The 16,687-nt window shown below is 54.9% G+C and overlaps 1 protein-coding gene across 3 annotated transcripts; it reads left to right on the top strand.

The window, feature by feature from the left end:
* Positions 1-2,562: 2,562 nt before the first annotated feature.
* On the top strand, positions 2,563-16,335 carry MOB3A (MOB kinase activator 3A). 3 transcript variants are annotated; one of them, XM_048287935.1, is made up of 4 exons: positions 2,563-2,664; positions 12,826-13,368; positions 15,018-15,220; positions 16,087-16,335. In XM_048287935.1, exons 2-4 carry the CDS (start codon positions 12,951-12,953, stop codon positions 16,114-16,116), a joined length of 651 nt encoding a protein of 216 aa, XP_048143892.1. In that variant the 5' UTR covers positions 2,563-2,664; positions 12,826-12,950; the 3' UTR covers positions 16,117-16,335. The 3 variants fall into 3 exon arrangements, with proteins under 3 accessions (XP_048143892.1, XP_048143894.1, XP_048143893.1); XM_048287937.1 differs by lacking the exon at positions 2,563-2,664 and adding an exon at positions 7,570-7,678; XM_048287936.1 differs by lacking the exon at positions 2,563-2,664 and adding an exon at positions 8,522-8,618.
* The last annotated feature ends 352 nt before the right edge of the window (positions 16,336-16,687 follow it).

The raw sequence follows: 16,687 nt of genomic DNA, 5'->3' as shown, positions 1-16,687 counted from the left end.
AAAGCTCAAGTGTTAAATGAGCCCCAGGAGCTGAACTCGGGGCCAGGTGCGATCCTGGGCTGTGCCAGGAGGAGCACTGGCAGGGGGACCCGGGAGCTGATCCTGATCCTGCCCCTCCCACAGCCCTGGAGTGCTGTGTCCAGTTCTGGGCTCCTCTGGAGCAGAGGTGGAGCTCCTGGAGTGGGGAGCTGTGCAGGGCTGTGAGGATGATGAGGAGATGGAGCATCTCCTGTGAGGAAATGCTGCAGGAGCTGGGGCTGTAGCAGGGGGAAGAGCAGAGATGGATATAGATAACATTATATATATATGGATATATACTCTATAAAGTGCCTGAAGGGAGGTATTAGAGGCTGGGGCCAAGTGACAGGACCAGAGGTAACAGGAAGAAACTGGAACACAGGAAATTCCACCTGAGCAGGGGAAGAACTTTGCCCTGCAGGTGCCGGAGCACTGGCACAGGCTGCCCAGAGAGGTGGAGTTACCTTCCCTGGAGATCCTTAGAAGCCATCTGTACACAATCCTAATGTGCGTTGTGGGGTATGCTCAGCCCCTGCCCTGGAGGGATCTCTGCTGAGATAAGAGATTTCACAATCGCCCAGCAGGACTCCCTGGAAAGGCAAACACTTTGGTCACGGCGAGGAAAAACAGACCCACAGTCCTTTAGGAGACCCTATGCAGATCCTTTGTAACCCATTGGTCTGTTCCCATCCCAGATCCTCTGTAACCCATTGGCCTTTACTGATCCCCTGTATCCCTATAAAAGCAAGCTCTCTGGGCCCCGACGGAGAGAGGGTTCTTGTCCCTGGCTCTCCCCTTCGCCGGAGGGGACCCACAATAAAGCTCCTTCCGTGCAGAACCTCTCGTCTCTCTCTCTCTGGTCTGGCTTGGCCTGGAGGCTGCCCTGCAGAGCTGAGCTGGAATCACGAGCTGATCATCACTAAAGAGCTGACAGTCTCTGCAAGGGCCCTCCTGCCAGCAGCTGAGGGAAGACACCGGGCCTCGGGAAGGCGATTCCTTTTGGGACCATCTCCCCGGACCGGTCACCTCTTCCCGGGTCAGAGCCGCTGACCCCCCCCAGCCAGCTGTAATAGTGCTCAGGGGCCCCTGCTGAGCCAGGTGAGCTCCAGTGGTGCCTCCCAACCTCAATTCCGTGATTCTGTGACCGGGAGCTGCCCGTGAACCTGGCACACAGGCTCCTGCCCTTGGGCAGAGCATCATCTGCTCCGTGGAGGAATCCAGCCAGGGAGGCCCCAGGGCTGCTGGAGCAGGGCCCCGGCTCTTCCCGGGAGCCAGGAGCAGGAGCAGCTGCTCTGCAGCAGCATCCAAGCTGCTGGGATGAGCCTGCGCCAGCCCGAGCTGCGGGAGATTCCCCCGAGGAGCTGAAGCTTCAGCCCAGGCTCTTCATCTGTGAAATGGGGGGGGAAATTGGGGTCTGGGGTGGGGGCTGTGAACACCTGGAGGGACTGAACTGGGGTCTGGAAAGGTTGCGGAGCACCTGGGCTGGAGAACTCCAGGCTCCAGCGAGGAGTGCTGGACAACGCCCGGTGGGGCAGGACCCTGGGCCGAGGGGAGGGAGCTCTGCAGGGTCCGGTTCCAGCTCGGCTTCGGGCACCCTTTGGTTTTGGGCTTCCCAGGGATTTCCCACCGGGGTTTGACTTTCCCCATCCTGACGTTTGTGAGAAGTTCCCTTTGAAGCAGCGGCTGCTTCCAGCCGCTTCTCCTTTTTGTGGCCTTCAAGCTCAGGTCTGGGCAAGTCCCTTCAGCTGCCCCAGTTCCCTGGACCGTGCTGGACCTGGCCGGGGCAGAGCGGGGGCTGCTGCAGCCCCTCGGAGCCCCCAGAGCATCCCTGGGCTCTCCCTGTTCCCGAAAAACACAAACACTGAATAAAGGGAAATAAAAGGAAACAAACAGAACAGAATAAAATGGGAAAATAAGTTTAAAAGAGGAAAATAAATAGAATAGAAGAAAGTAAATAAAATAGAAGAGAGGGAAATAAATAACTGGAATGGAATAAAAGGAAAAAATAAATACAGTTAAAAATAAATAAATAGAATTAAAGAAAATAAATAATAAAATAAAATGGAAGAAAACAGGTAAAATAAAAGAGAATGGAAAACAAACAGGAGCGAATAGAAAATTAAAATAGAATAAAAATAAAATAGAAAATAAAAATAAGATTAAATAGAAAATAAAAATAAAATGAAGATAAAATAGAAAATAAAATAACGACAAAATAGAAAACAAAATAAAGTAGAAAATTAAAATAGAAAATGAAAGAAAATAGAACAAAAGAAAATAGAATAAAAGGAATTCAGATAAGTAGAATAAAAGAAAATTTAGAAGTAGAATAAAAGAACATAGAGTAAAATAAGCTAGAATAAAATTTTAAAAACACGATAAAACACGAACTGTCTCCCCACCACCATCCGCTGCGCCTTTCCCCACCCCGGCCCGACCCCGCCCGATCCCTCCCGTGGGCGGAGCCGGCGCAGGCGGGGGCGGCCCCTTTAAGAGGAAGTAGCGCCGGCCGGGAGCGGCGCGCGGGAGGGCGCGGGAGCGGCGGGAGCGCGGCGGCCGCGCGGGGCGTGCTGCGGCCCGGGGTGAGGGAGTGCTGCGGCACGGGGAGCTGTGCGCGTCCGCCGGCGAGGGAGCGCGGCCCGGCAGGTGCGGGGACACGGGGGCTGTGAGGGACGCGGGGCGGTGTAAGGGGCCACGGGAGGCTGTGCGAGGGAGGAGGGCCCTGCGGGACGGCCTCGGAGGGGCCTCTAGGGAGGCCTCTAGGGAAAGGGGGCCTGGAGGGGGCCGCGTTTCCCCAGCCCTGCCCACGTGTTCCCCCGGCCCCGCTGGCCGCGTTCCCCCGGCGGGGCCGGGCCGGGCCCTCTCCCCGGCCTTGGCGGGACGGGACCGGACCTGTTGAGCCGCGGCCACCGCATCGCCGCTCTGGGCGTTAATTGTTTGTGCTTGCCTGGGCGGGGGGCGATGGCGGCCGCGGCCCGGCCTGAGCCCCCTCAGGAGGGCCCGGAGCCCCCCGGGGCGGGCAGGGCGGGGATCGGATGGATCGGGGCATGGATCTGCCTGTGCTGGCCCGGCCCCTTGGAGCCCTGGCTTGTGCGCACAGCCCCCTCCCTTCAGAGGGGTCGGGAAGGGGACGGACCTGCTGCAGGATTCGTAAGCAACCCAGAACTTCATAATGGGGAAAAAAAACATCGCAGAGAGCAAGGGGGTTGGTGGCACAACTGTGAAGTTACAATCTGCAACTTCCCTATTTTATCCCACCTCTTCCCCCAGACTTTATCCAGCCCAGCTGGAGCACGTTTCTGCTCTAGGTAAAGGCACAGCCCTGAAGTTCAAACCCTTCAGTCTCTAAACTGGTCGGGGAATGGGGAATTTTCCATTTTTTCTTCAGGTCATGCTGAGCCATGGCTCAGCTGTCATGAGGGAGGACTTGTCAGGAGAACTTGAAAGCAAACTCTTGCTCTGCTTCTGTCTCTTGCTGCGGGCTCAGGAATCCTGATCCTGCAGAGCTGCCTCTGCTCTGATCTGCAGCACAGTGAGCTCAGCTCCTTCAGAGAAAGCTGAGTGACAAGGACAAGCAAAAGGAAAGGGCAGGAAGTCCTCTGGAGGGAAAGGACAGGGGAACTGGAGTTGTCCAGTGTCCAGCACAGATGTTTGGGGAAAGCATTTCTGTCAGTGCCAGTGAAAGGCAGGATTCCCTCCTCCTAGAGCTTGAAACTGCAGAGTGGCCACACTCTCTGGGTTTCCATTCCTTTGTTAAAAGCCCCTTTCCGGTCTGGAAATCTTCTGCCAAGTTGCAGGGCAGGGAGGGATTTTTGCTGGGAGATGTGAAACTTCCCCAGCCACCTGTTTATCACAGTCCCCAGGGCTTTGTCCTTGCACTCTGCTTGCTTTCCCAACTGTAGGCTCACATCCAGCTCCCTGTTTGTCTATTGCTGTTCTCTGGACTGTGTATCCCATGTTTCACATTCACTTTCTGTCTTAGTCACTTCCTGTGAGGTGAACCTGGGATGAGCTTGTGACTCTTCAAAATCCCCAGAAAGAGGGAGAGGAGCATTGGGAATTCTTGCCAGTAGTGGCAAAACCTGGAGCTGTTGGTTTATACCGAGCAGCTGTGTGGGTGCTGAGCAGGGAGCTGGTTCCCTGTGCCTGGCTCACCTTGCAGCTCCTGGGATGCTCTGTTGGACACGTGGGGTTGCACTGTCACCTGTGCCATCATCAGATGTGGAAATGGGCTCTCCCATGTGCTTGCCCAGGGCTTGAGGAGCTTGGAGTGGACTCAGCATCCCCACCAGAGTTGTCCTGCATCACTTCAGCTGCCCCTGGAGCTGTTTGCCAGCTGCTTCCCTGGCCACATCTAACGTGGCCCTTCTACTGATGGGGTGAGAAGTACCTCCTGCACCAGAATGGGGTGATTTAGTCCCATTTCGGAGGTCAGACTGTCCAGATCTGTGCTGTGCTTGCTCACTCGTGCTCCTCTGTGGGCTCCCAGGGATCTCCATGGCCAGACTAATGAAAGGGAGAATGTCCCTTGTGAGTAGTGAAAGTATCTGGGGTCAGTGCACAGAGATTGCAAAACCTTCCCAGTCCTGCCCACAGGTCTGGGAAGGGAATTGCTTTCAACTTCTGAGTTTTCATTTCTAGTAAGACAGGGAAGTATTTTCTAGTTCTTGAGCCATAAATGCTGCTGTAAGTGGATCCAGAACCAGCTTTGCTGGAGGTTTATCAGCTTATCTTTAGGAATATGTAATACCCAGCTAATGCTGTCGATAAGGAGTGCACCTTAGGCTGCACCTTTATCCTGCTTTTTCCAGATGCCCCTGGGAAGCAGGATTACCCCTGAGGCCTGGTTTGGTCAGCTGCCTGCTTCCCTCTGGAGCTGGTGGTGTGGTAGAAGGGCTGCTCTGCTCCTGGTGAGATTGGGTGGGTTGTTGCTCTGGGTACGTGAGGCAAAAGGGAGGGCAAAGGAAGGGATGGAGGCAGCGAAGGCCAGAAAAAACCCCAACAAAACAACAACTTCTGCAAGTGGGCAAAGCCAGAGCAAAACAATCCATCACACTGTGACAGCTTTGACTTCCTCCAGAAAACCTGGCTGAGGTTCCAAGGGGCTGGTGCTGCTGTTGGGTCAGTGTGAGTGGGACGAGGCCGCCAGACACTCCCATGTGTGACCCTGTGCTGATTCCAGGGAACTCGTGGGACAGATGAGCTGGAGCCACCCAGACCATGGCTGAGGTGGAAGCAGGAGATGAGCTGGCCTCCAGCTGAGTGCCTGCACTGAAAGGCCCTGTATTTTCTGCAGGCCTCTCTTGGGGCTGTTCTCTGGCTGCCTTTGCTTCCTTCTCTCTTCTTGCTGTCTTGTGATGTGGTTGGTGTTGAGGTGGTCTCCATCTCCACATCCCTGGGTTCATTCTGTGCCTGGAGCTGTGCTAAAGGATTGAGTTACTCCCATATCTCCTGCCAGGGCAGGAGAGGCCTCGTGGGCCTCTGCTATCAGCAAGAAACAATCCTGCCGTTCATCCCAACGCGTGACATTAACGTGGGGAAAAGAAATGTTTGTCCCTGAGATTATCCATGCTCTGGGAAAGGCTGGCCGTGTGGCCAGCTTGTGCTCTGGCTCAGCCCTGGGGTGTGATCCCACACTTCCTGGGATCCCAGCCTGCTGCTAGAATGGTGCCATAGTAATTTTATCATCCTAATGCAAATTTCGTGCTCCACACTGATGTTAGCTTTGACTTGAGTAGGGGCAGATCCCAGAGTTAGAGGAAATGGAACTGCTGTGGGCTCAGAAATATCCGTGTCCAGTGAGGACAGTACGGAGCCTGCACAAGCAGGGAGAGACGAGCAGCTCAGCTGGGACTTGATAAACACCACCTTGCCCTTCCAGCCCTGGGCTGGGGACAGCGAGAGGCCTTCCCGAAGGACCAAGCTGTTCTGGGACCTGGAAAAGAGGGAGCTGCTCCCACCATGCCGTCATTGGCCATGCTCTACCTTGGAAATACTCATGTGTGCAGTTAACCTGTGTGCTGGAGTCGTGACCCAGCTCGTCAGCTTAGCGCAGCGCTGCAGAGCCTGCAGCGGATTAGCTCTGCCTCCACACGCAGCCCCATCTCGGCCAGATCCATGGAAGCCTTCCAGCAGCGGGATCTGACATTGCAATGGATGCAGATGTCACGTAAGAGGCAGCAGGGCTGGCCCCGAGTCAGTAACACCCGGGGCTCCATGGGGCTCCCTGCAGTCACTGCTGTTCCACAGGAACAGTTGGACACTGCAGCATCTGCTGCCTGACCTTCCCCTGTGGGGAGGGAAGCAGGAGGGGACCTTTTACGGAACTTGCTTTCTCGTGTGGCTTTTCTCCCTCTGTGGCTGTGGGGAGGAAGGTCAGGGGGACAAACCACGCTGGAAATTTGGGCTTCTTGCCTTCCCTCTCCCTTGCCAGACTGGGTTTTCCAGCCTCCCCAGCACTTGCTCCCTCAGCTGCCCTCCCTCAGCATCCCTGTGCAGTGTGAGCAGTGTCATCTGTAACGTCCCTCCTGTCACTGCCCGTGGTCTGGATGTAAATCCTGAGCTTGAAGCCGAGCAGTAAAGTCTGTGTTCATCTGTCTGTCTCACTGCTGGCTGACCTGGGCTCTCTGCTCCAAGCAGCAGCATTCCCACCTGCAGCTCTGGGGTGGGCTCTGCCAGAGCTCCCCTCACCTCTTCTGCTATCCCAGCTATGGCTTAATTTAACAGGGCTTTTCCCTTTATTCCATAAACTAACTTGACTTTAGGATTTTCTGGAATGCTAGGCCTTGTAGGGGCAAAGGAGATGCCAGTTAAAGCCCGGGACAACTATTTTTGGCCTTTTCTTATGCTTTTTCCTTTTCTCATGCATATGGCCTTGCAGATGAGCTCTGCCTCTCCATGGCTTGGAGATGTGTAAAGAGCCTGTCCTGCTCCTAAACCTACCTCTTCTCTTCTCCTAAGCCACCCTCATTCCGGGAAGGGCTGGGAGAAGTGGGAAGTCCCAGGAGATGTGAGAAGTCCCAGTAGAACTGGTGTCTGTACAGTTTCTTACTTGAGAATTTCCAAATTGTGCAGCAGATTGGAATAGCGGGGCCTGGGGGCGGCTGGCGACAGGCAGGACCTTCTTAAAGCTGACTCTGTGAAAGACAAAAGGCTCTTTGTTTGCCCAAACCTTGGGAATTCAGCATTTCCAGTGTGCCCCCGTTCGGATTTGGTTGCGAAGGCTGCTGCAGAAGCACTTTCCAAAAGAAAAATGTGGATGTTGTCCTGCAGAGCAGCAGAATGAAGTGGGGCTGGTGTGTGCCCGGGCTGGGCCTGGAGGTGCAGCTGGGCCGGGTCGAGCTGCTCCTTCTCTGGAAACTTCCGAGCAGCTTCTGCTGCCGGGGCTGAGCGCGGGGGACGGGTGGGGAAGGCAGTGCCGTGGCTCAGCTCTCCTGCAGCAACATGGAACAATCCTGCGGGAGGAAAGGCAGCGCTTGCAGAGGGGAAGGATTGGCTTTTGGGAAAACATTGGCAGCTCCCTGGGCCGGGAGGCTGGAGTCAGTGCCAGACAGGAAGCGGCTGACGTGGAAGTGCCGGCTGGCTGGGATTATGAATGGCCAGGGGTGCCTTCCAGCCACACTGAGCCCTCCTCGCCCTGCCCTGCCCTGCCCTGCCCGAGGTAAGCACGGGGCAGACCTTCGCTCCTTATATCACAAATCCATTCAAAAGAGCAGCTGGGAGTCTTGTCCCGGGAAGACAAGCCCTCGTTTGTTGCCAGACTGGCTCTGGAGGCGCAGAAACTGGCTGCCATTAGTGCCATGCGGCTGCCAGGATTGTTCTGGTCCCTGCTCTCTGTAGTAAAATCTCTCCTTTGATCGGAGAAAACCAGGATCATCCTGTCCCTAGACGCTGAGCTAGTGCAGAGTGGCCATGGGAAGGGATTTGTGAAAGGAGGGGGGTGGAATTATGGAAAAAATGTGCGTGTGCATCTGTCTCGGCTGTTTCATGCAAGTTGCCTGTTTGAAGCTGCTTTTCTTCTCACTCTGTAAATTCAAGTTTTTACTTGAAATTCTCAGTGCATCCAAAATACCTTTATCAGGGCTGCTTTATCGGTCGGGGGGGTTTTGTGTCCTATATAGGGAACTCTGGCCTGGCATTAAGGGCCCTGGGAATGGCTCAGGGGGAAGCAGGATCATGGCTCCCCTCTCCTGCGGAGCTCGGGGGACACGGTGGCTATCACAGGCTCCCCACCCAAGGGTTACAAGCAGCTGGACTCGGTGGGATTCCAAGACAGCAGCCTGGCTTCCTGGAAACGAAACTGGACAAATCCCTGATTTTAAGAGCTGCACTGCTCCCTGGGCTGTGCTGAAGGGCTGTTTTAGCAGAGGCAGCAGGATGTGGCTGCCCCGGCTGGGGTCACGGGGGAGGGAGGTGGCCTCGTGTCTGACCCCTCCCCAGCTGCGGAGCCTCCGGGTGGTGGCCGCCCATGAAACGAACGGGGAGGTTTTTTCCCCTCTTTTGAAAAAGGAAGCTCGGCCTCGGCGCCTGCCAGCGCTGACAGAGGGTGCAGAGCAAGGCTGAGCCTCTGCAGGAGTGACCTGCTGAGGCCAGGAACACAGGTAGGGGCTTGCTGACTGCTGCCTTGCTGGTTTTTCCCTGCCTTGCTGGTTTTTCCCTGCCTTGCTGGTTTTCCTGGCTGTTGTTAAAGCCCTGTGCAGTGTCGGCAGCAGAGGAGAGCACGGAGTGCTGCTGGGGCTGGCAGTGATGGAACAGTCATGGGACTTCTGAAGTCCTTTTTGGGCTCATTTTGCCTCTGTGGGGAGGGCAGGATCTGTCGGGAACTCTGCTGGCTCCTGGAAAGCCTCGGGATGGCTGCAGCAGGGCGCAAGGGGAGGCAGCTTCCCAGTGTTTTGGAGGAGGTAACTCTTCCCTTTTCCAGACTCTGAGCTGCCTTTAAAAGTGACCAAGAGTTGGGAAGCAGCCACCTGGGCTTCCTCTGCCCAGAGCCTGGTGTTAGACCAAGGCACCTCCACATGATCCACTGTTCCTGATGAGGGAAGAGGAATGGCAGGACAATGCCAACAGCCCTGGCAGCAAAACCAGCACAGGACTGGAGCTGCACAAGCAGGGAGTCAGAGGAAAGGAGCTTTTGGCATGGGAAGGGAAGGGAGGGCCAGGCCTTGAGACCCCTGGACAGGCAAGTCCAGCATAGTAGGGAGCTGCTCCTCCCATGTCCTTGGGACAAGCTGGAGGTGTGTTTGTGCTCCGGACAGCCCAGGGGGGTCATGGGCTCTGTGATCCTGAGCAATGGCCAAGGTCCTCTTGGAGCACCGGTGACGTCTGCTGTGATCTTGGCTGGCTGAAAGGAGGAGGCGACAAAATGTACTGAGGTTTGTTTGGGGGGGAGTGGTTTTTCCCTTCACCTTTCAAGCTTGCAGATACCATCCAGGTGCTTTGCATGTCCCATTTCCCAATTGTCCCTAACCTTTCCTTTCCCTTGTGTTCGGGGGCGGTGTCAGCTGTGACTCCTGCCTGTGGAAGTAGGTGTTGTATGGATGATATCATCTCGGAGCAATGTCAGGGATGCTTTGGTCTCTGTGCCTCTTTATTTTTATTTTTTTTTCCTAGAGCTAAATGTTTCTTTTAGCTCATTGCAGTCAGAGACCGTAATTAAATAGGCTGCATCTGCTTGATGTCTCAGCTACTCATTTTGCTAATGCTTCATACAGATGCTGAATCGTCTGAGAGACAATTGCTGCTGTGTTGAGCTCCCCAGTTCTCAGGCATGATGTCTCCACAGGATCAGGAATTTGTTTGTAGGACTGCCTCGATACCAAGTAAACTCTGCTCTGCACAGAGACCCTGACAAATGTGAGGGCTGGGAAATCTCCAACCCTGTGACATGAGACAAGGGCAAGTGCTGGATTCTGCCCTGGGATGGGGCAGCCCTGGATGCAGGGACAGACTGGGAATCAGAGGCTGGAGAGCAGCACCATGGGAAGGGACCTGGGGGTCCTGGTTGGTCCAAGTTGGATCTGAGTCCCCGGTGTGTCCTGGCAGCCCAAAGGGCCACCGTGTCCTGGGGGGCACCAGGCCAGGGAGGGATTGTCCCGCTCTGCTCTGCACTGGGGCAGCCTCACCTCCAGTGCTGGGGGCACTCTGGGCACCACAAGATCAGAAGGGTCCAAAGCTGTTGGAGAGTGTCCAAAGGAGGGACACGGAGCTGGGGAAGGGTCTGAGGAGCGGCTGAGGGCACTTGGCTCGTTCAGCTGCAGCAGAGGAGACTGAGGGGAGGCTCCTGGGGGCTGCAGCTCCTCCCGAGGGGAGGCGGAGGGGCAGGGGCTGAGCTCTGCTCTGGGACAGGGACAGGAGCCCAGGGAACGGCTGGAGCTGGGTCAGGGCTGGGCATGGAGCTCAGGGAAAGGTTCTTCCCCCCGAGGCTGCTGGGCACTGCCCAGGCTCCCCAGGGAATGGGCCCGGCCCCGAGGCTGCCAGAGCTGCAGGAGCGTTTGGACAGCGCTCTCAGGGATGCCCAGGCTGGGGTTGTTGGGGTGTCTGTGCAGGGCCAGGGGTTGGATCAATGATCCCTGAGGGTCGCTTCCAACTCAGGATATTCTGGGATTCTATGAAAAGTCTCTCCATCCCGCTCAAATGAGAAAAATGGTTGGTGTTTGTTTCTTGATGTGTGTGGCCAAAGCCAGGGGATGTTTGATTTTACCCTTAGGGTTTTACCCCATCCTCATCCATGCCAGGCCCTGCAGTGCAGATCTTCCAGACGAGAAGCAGGGATGGAGTCACACTGCACCAAGGATGCTGTGGGTGCTCCAGGGAGGCGCGTGGAGGGTGGTGCTGCTGCTGCTTTGTGGTTTCCTGTGTGAGAGGATGTGTTTTTCTCCATCTCCAGTGCAGGGAGCTCATCGCGTGCAAATGCTTCCCTGGACTTTCTGCTGGAAGCAGCAGCAGCCTCAGCACCTGCTGCCCACATTGCTGGTTCTGTGGGGGCCGGGCCTCCTCCATTCTGGGGCCGGTACAGTCCCTTGAGCTTCCGGCTCTGCCACAGGATGTGGCCAGGCTGTGACACAGCTCCTGGTAACCAGAAGGCTGAGCTGTCTCTCCACACCCTTCACTTCTTCCTCTGCTATGTCTGGGGCGGGATCACGCTCCAAAGGACACGTCTGCCAGGGGTTTGTGCTGGGTTTGCCTCCCCTGACGTGGCTCACAGGGTCACAGCAGCTGTTTTGGCAGCAGGAAGGCCAGGCTGGATGGGGCTTGGAGCAACCTGGTCTAGTGGAAGGGGCAGGGGGTGAAACTGGATGGTCTTTAAGGTTCCTTCCAACCCAAACCTTTCCAGGATGACGTCTGCTGTGGATTCACCTCTCAGCCCATGGTGGATCTCACTGAACCACATTAAAATGCTTTTAGGGTTTCTCCCAACACATTGTAGCCCATGTTGGAGTTTGGATCTCTCAGCTCCTGCACGGAAGAGGTTACTGAGCTCATTCCCGCAGGAAATGTTGAGCCTGTTCTTAGTGGGGTGAACTGCAGTGGTTTGGGGTTTATTCCTCACTGTAATTAAATAAGGAAACAAGAGGCCTTGGCTTTAAAGCTTTTTAATCTTTCTCCAGAGAAGAACTGCTGATTAGCACTGCAGTGTCTGTTAGAGACGGGCTCGATTGCAGCTGTGGTAGTCATGACCTTGAGTCTGGGATGTGCTTGCCAGCATTTGAGGACACTATTTACCTATTGGAACAACACTATGGCCTCATGTAAATCCAAGTAGATTCTGCTTGGGGAAAGGGGTTCTTTTTGCTTGCTTGCTTATGAATTTATGGAAGCTTATTTATGCTATTTAAGGCATCAGCTTAATTTCTGTTACTTTATTCATTTCTCTGTCCAGCACATGTAAAATAATATTTTTGGTACACAAAGCTTTCTGCCTTAAAGCTTCCATCAAAGAGCAGCCTGACACAAATTCTGCAAGGGGCTGGATGTGGGAACAAAGGAGGTATAATTAGCTACAGATAAACAGAGCTGTGTTTCTCGTCAGCAGCCCTTCAGATCTCAACTTGTGTCTCACCCTTGGAGCTGATTCTTTTCTAGAAGCTGGAAGAGGAAGATGAGCTTTCCCTCATCTTCCAGTTTTCAACTTGTAGACGGAGCCAAACTGAAATGGGAAATATGTTTATGGTCTGTGTGCACCTGCAGAAGAGGCTGTGGCTGCTCTCAGGGCTGGTGTTATTTCAGGATATTTGCTTTCCGGGTGCCTGAGCTGTGACTTCTTCTTGTTCCCCTCTACCCCTTCTTCCTGTCTCTCACTTTCGGTGGCTGGCGGGGTGGGGGCTGTCTGGCAGCAGCTCTGAACGGTGTTGAGGGCTGGCATGACCTGGCCTAGTTCCCAAAGGGGGGATGCATAGGTGAAAATGGGATCTGGGTGAAACCCAGCTGGTTTTACCCTTCTTTGTCAGTGCGTTGGAGCCAAGCAGGTGGTGGCATTTCTGCAGGGTTGGGGTCTCACGGTGTGGCAATGTCGGGGTGAGTGGCAGCCCGTTCCCATGGCTGTGGGGCCTGTTCCCTCATTCCCACATGGAACAGGTCAGGAGGTGACTCTGTTCAGCCCAGGTCAGCCCTCGAGCCGAGCCTGCCCTCTGCTCCAGCCGGGGAAGGGAAGGGGGAGAAAGGAAACTGCTGTGGGCTCCCCCCCTTCTCAGATGTGGGGTGAGGGCCCAGATGGCATCCCAGATCTCTTCCTATGGGATTTAGACAAGGTTTCCTGTTGAGAGAGCTGCTCCTAATCGCTGCCCTTCTGTGCTGTGTTGCGTGTTGCAGATCAGGACCAGATGAGCAGAGGGAGGTTTCTGTGAAGATCAGAGTCGCCCCAGCCCTGCCCCGGGAAGTGGCCGCACCTCCAGCTGTCACTGCTGTGGGCCTGGAAGAGACACGAGAGAAGGAAAATGTCCCACGCTTTAAAGCAAGTGTTCAATAAAGACAAAACCTTCCGGCCCAAGCGCAAGTTCGAGCCGGGGACTCAGCGGTTTGAGCTGCACAAGAAGGCCCAGGCCTCACTCAACGCCGGCCTGGACTTGAAGGTGGCCGTGCAGCTGCCGCCGGGCGAGGAGCAGAACGACTGGGTGGCCGTGCACGTCGTGGACTTCTTCAACCGCATCAACCTCATCTACGGCACCATCAGTGACTATTGCACGGAGCAGTCCTGCCCCGTCATGTCGGGGGGCCCCAAGTACGAGTACCGGTGGCAGGACGAGCACAAGTACCGCAAACCCACGGCCCTGTCCGCGCCCCAGTACATGAACCTGCTCATGGACTGGATCGAGGTGCAGATCAACAACGAGGACATCTTCCCCACCAATGTCGGTGAGTTTGGGTCCCAGCTGGGGCTGGAGGGAGGGAGGTGGGTGTGAAGCCTTCTCATGGAGCCCCTGTCGCTGTTCCAGGAGATGCTGCGGCGCAGCTGATCCCTGTAGCAGAGCTGTTTCCCTCTGTGCTTCTCAGGTGGGCAGTGCAGTGAGCCCTTCCCAGCTCTTCTGCAGTGCTAAAATACCCAGAGCTGTACCAGGCCCCACTGGGAGTCATGGATACCTTGAGGCAGTGAAACAGGAGGCTGCCCTTAGAGCAGTCAGTCTCTGAGGTGGCTCTGGAGTGGCTCATGCTGGATGCAGGATGGCTCCCTGGGAGCTGATGGCCAGCCCAGGGCTGAGGCGCAGCTCTGTGTCACCTGGTGATGGTGCCACGTGCCATAATCACCCCCTCTGTTATTAGAGACCATGCTGGCTGCCGCTGCCCCTCCTGAGGGGTGGGATGCTGGCACAGGCCTGGAGGGAAGGGCTGTGTTTCATCTACTGCCAGGGCCATGGAAGCAGGAGTTTGGCCTAAGACACCTCAATCTCCATATCCAAATGCAGCTTTGGAACAGGGATTGATGGGTTTTATTTTGTGATGAAGATGGAAGAATTTAGTCCCTAAATTATGGGGTAAATACAACTGAGCCTATACAGAGCTTCCAGCTCCTGGGATGGAGAAGACAAGGTGCAGCAGAGCTCCCTCCCTTCTGCCCCGGTGTTCTTCCCTTTGGAGCTCTGATGGGATGAAGCTGGGCCCTATTTGGGACACATCTGCCACTTGAGCATCCACAGGGATCCTCCACTGTGCCAAAATGCTGCTTAAACCTGGTGTGGAGCAGGCAGAGAGGAGAGGGGGGCCAAGAACAGCCAGTTTTGAGACAGCTGAAGCGCCAAACCCTCCCCAGCCATTCCTTCTCGTGCTGCACAGGCTCTGCTGCAGCTCCCCGGGGACCACACTGGGGGTGTTGGTTCTGTTCTGGGCTGCAGGATGAGCTTCCGACAGCACGAGGGCTGTGGTTTGGGGTTTTTTTAGTTGTTATTGTCTTCAGCTCAGCTTTTACCAGATCCTTTAACACTAACTGAAGTGCTGCAGCTGTGGCAGAGCAAGGAAAGGGTTTAACTTCTCCTTGTTCCTCCAGAAACGGTGTGAACTTTATACCCTGATATCCCACAGAAGTGGCTGCATGGCCAGGCTGCTCTGCTGCAGGGGCCAGCCAAACACAAACCTGGAGCTTTCAAAAGAGGACCTTAACAGCTTTAATTTTTAACCAAAGAGCTAAAGATGTACCAAAACAAGGGATAACTGTGGGGAGTAAACAGCACCAGCCCTTTCCTTTGAGAAGTTATTTGGTTGTATCTGGTGTTTTGCACTGTTTATATAAAGACATCAAACAGGAGTGGAAGAAAACTCTTGTCTGGCTGAAACAACTGTTGGGAATGTGGGCTCTGCTCTCAGTTACAGCAGTGCATCACTCTGTCACTTAAAAAATCTGTGCTTTGAAAAATGTCATCCCAGGGAAAGGAAAAAGGAGAGGGGAGTGGGAAATTACCAGGGACAGAAGCACTTTTGCCTCAATCTGTCCATTTTACCAATTTATTTTAGTCCCAAGCAACCAGTTTTAACTTGACCGAAGGTTTTTCATGGCCTCTCTTCCCTCCCAGGTACTCCATTCCCCAAGAACTTCCTCCCGGTGGTGAAGAAGATTCTCTCCAGGCTCTTCCGGGTGTTTGTCCACGTCTACATCCACCACTTCGACAGGATCACCCAGATGGGCTCGGAGGCCCATGTGAACACCTGCTACAAGCACTTTTACTACTTTGTGAAAGAGTTCAATCTCATAGATACCAAGGAGCTGGAGCCCCTGGTGAGTGTCTGGCTGGGCTCAGGTACCGGTGGGGCTCTCAGGGTCTGTGGCCAGCACAGGGCTGGGGGAGCCACAGAGGGCTCTGTAGCCTTCTCAGAAGGCCCCACCTCAAATCCTGGGGTCAGTTTTGGGTCCCTCACTCCAACAAAGACATTGAGGAGCTGGAATATGTCCAGAGATGGGAAAGGGGCTGGAGCACCAGGAGCAGCTGAGGGAGCTGGGAAAGGGGCTCAGCCTGGAGCAAAGGAGGCTCAGGGGGGACCTTGTGGCTCTGCACAACTCCCTGACAGGAGGGGGCAGCCGGGGGGGCTCAGTGTTGTCCCGGGTGACGAGCGACAGGACAAGAGGAAACGGCCTCAAGCTGTGCCAGTGGAGGTTTAGATTGGATAGCAGGGAAAATTTCTTCACTGAAAGGGTGGAACAGGCATTGGAAGGGGCTGCCCAGGGCAGTGTTGGAGTCACCATTCCTGAAGTGCTCAAAAAACATGTGGAGGTGACACCTGGGGACACGGTTTAGTGGTGACACAGCAGTGATGGGGTAATGGTTGGACTCAATGATCTTGGGAGTCTTTCCCAACCTTAAGGATTCCATGATTCTCTTCTAAGGCTGGTTGCCCAAATTCAGGGCCAGTTGGCCTTGCAGTGTGACTGTCAGGGACTTGGGAGTCAGGATGTGACTGGGATGTCCTGGGAACAGGAATGGTGGGGGGAACATGGCCCTGCCCAAACTGGAGCTGTGGGCAGCAGTGTCACCCCATGCCTAGGAATGGTATTGACAGCTAAACACGGGGTTTTTTCATCCACACCCTCACCTGGGAGCCTGGATCCTCCTTCACAGTCCCTTGTCTTCTCTGTCCCTTTGGCAGAAGGAAATGACCTCCCGGATGTGCCACTGAGCTCAGACCTTCCTGCTCCCACCTCGGCACCTCTTCCGAGGACTCCGAGCCCCAATCCCATATTGGAGACGTGATTCAAGGGGAGAACAGAGATGTTTCGTTTAAGAAATTATATATTTTTAATGAGTTTCAATGTAAAACTGTGATACTGCAGGAATATTTTTTTAAAGATGCTCTAGATTAACTAGTTTTTTATAGTAATTTCTATAAAAAAGAAAATATTTTGTGGGCCAGTTGATGGGAATGATGGCTCTCGGAGTGGGGAAGAGCTGCCTGAGCTGCCTCCTCCGTGTGCCCTGAGTGAGCTGAGCCAGACACTTCAGTGTTGTGGAGCTGGTGCTGCCATGGAAGCGGTACTTCCCTTGGGATACACATTCCCCTCCCCTGAAGGCAGGGTGCAGGACTGGGGAGGAATTGCTGGTGTACACGGATCCCCCAGGGGTGGATCCCCCAGCACCTCTCCCACTGGCTGTGAGCCCAGGTTTGGGGCAGAGCTGCTCTGTGCCCACCTGTCCTCATGGCCTGGCTCTCATGCATTCCCTCTGAGCGAGCTGGGACTGGGCTTTATCCC

Source organism: Corvus hawaiiensis, chromosome 28 (assembly GCF_020740725.1).
Source record: "Corvus hawaiiensis isolate bCorHaw1 chromosome 28, bCorHaw1.pri.cur, whole genome shotgun sequence".
NCBI lineage: Eukaryota > Metazoa > Chordata > Aves > Passeriformes > Corvidae > Corvus > Corvus hawaiiensis.
The sequence above is the reverse complement of the archived record's forward strand: the minus strand, read 5'-3'. Positions and strand labels throughout refer to the sequence as shown.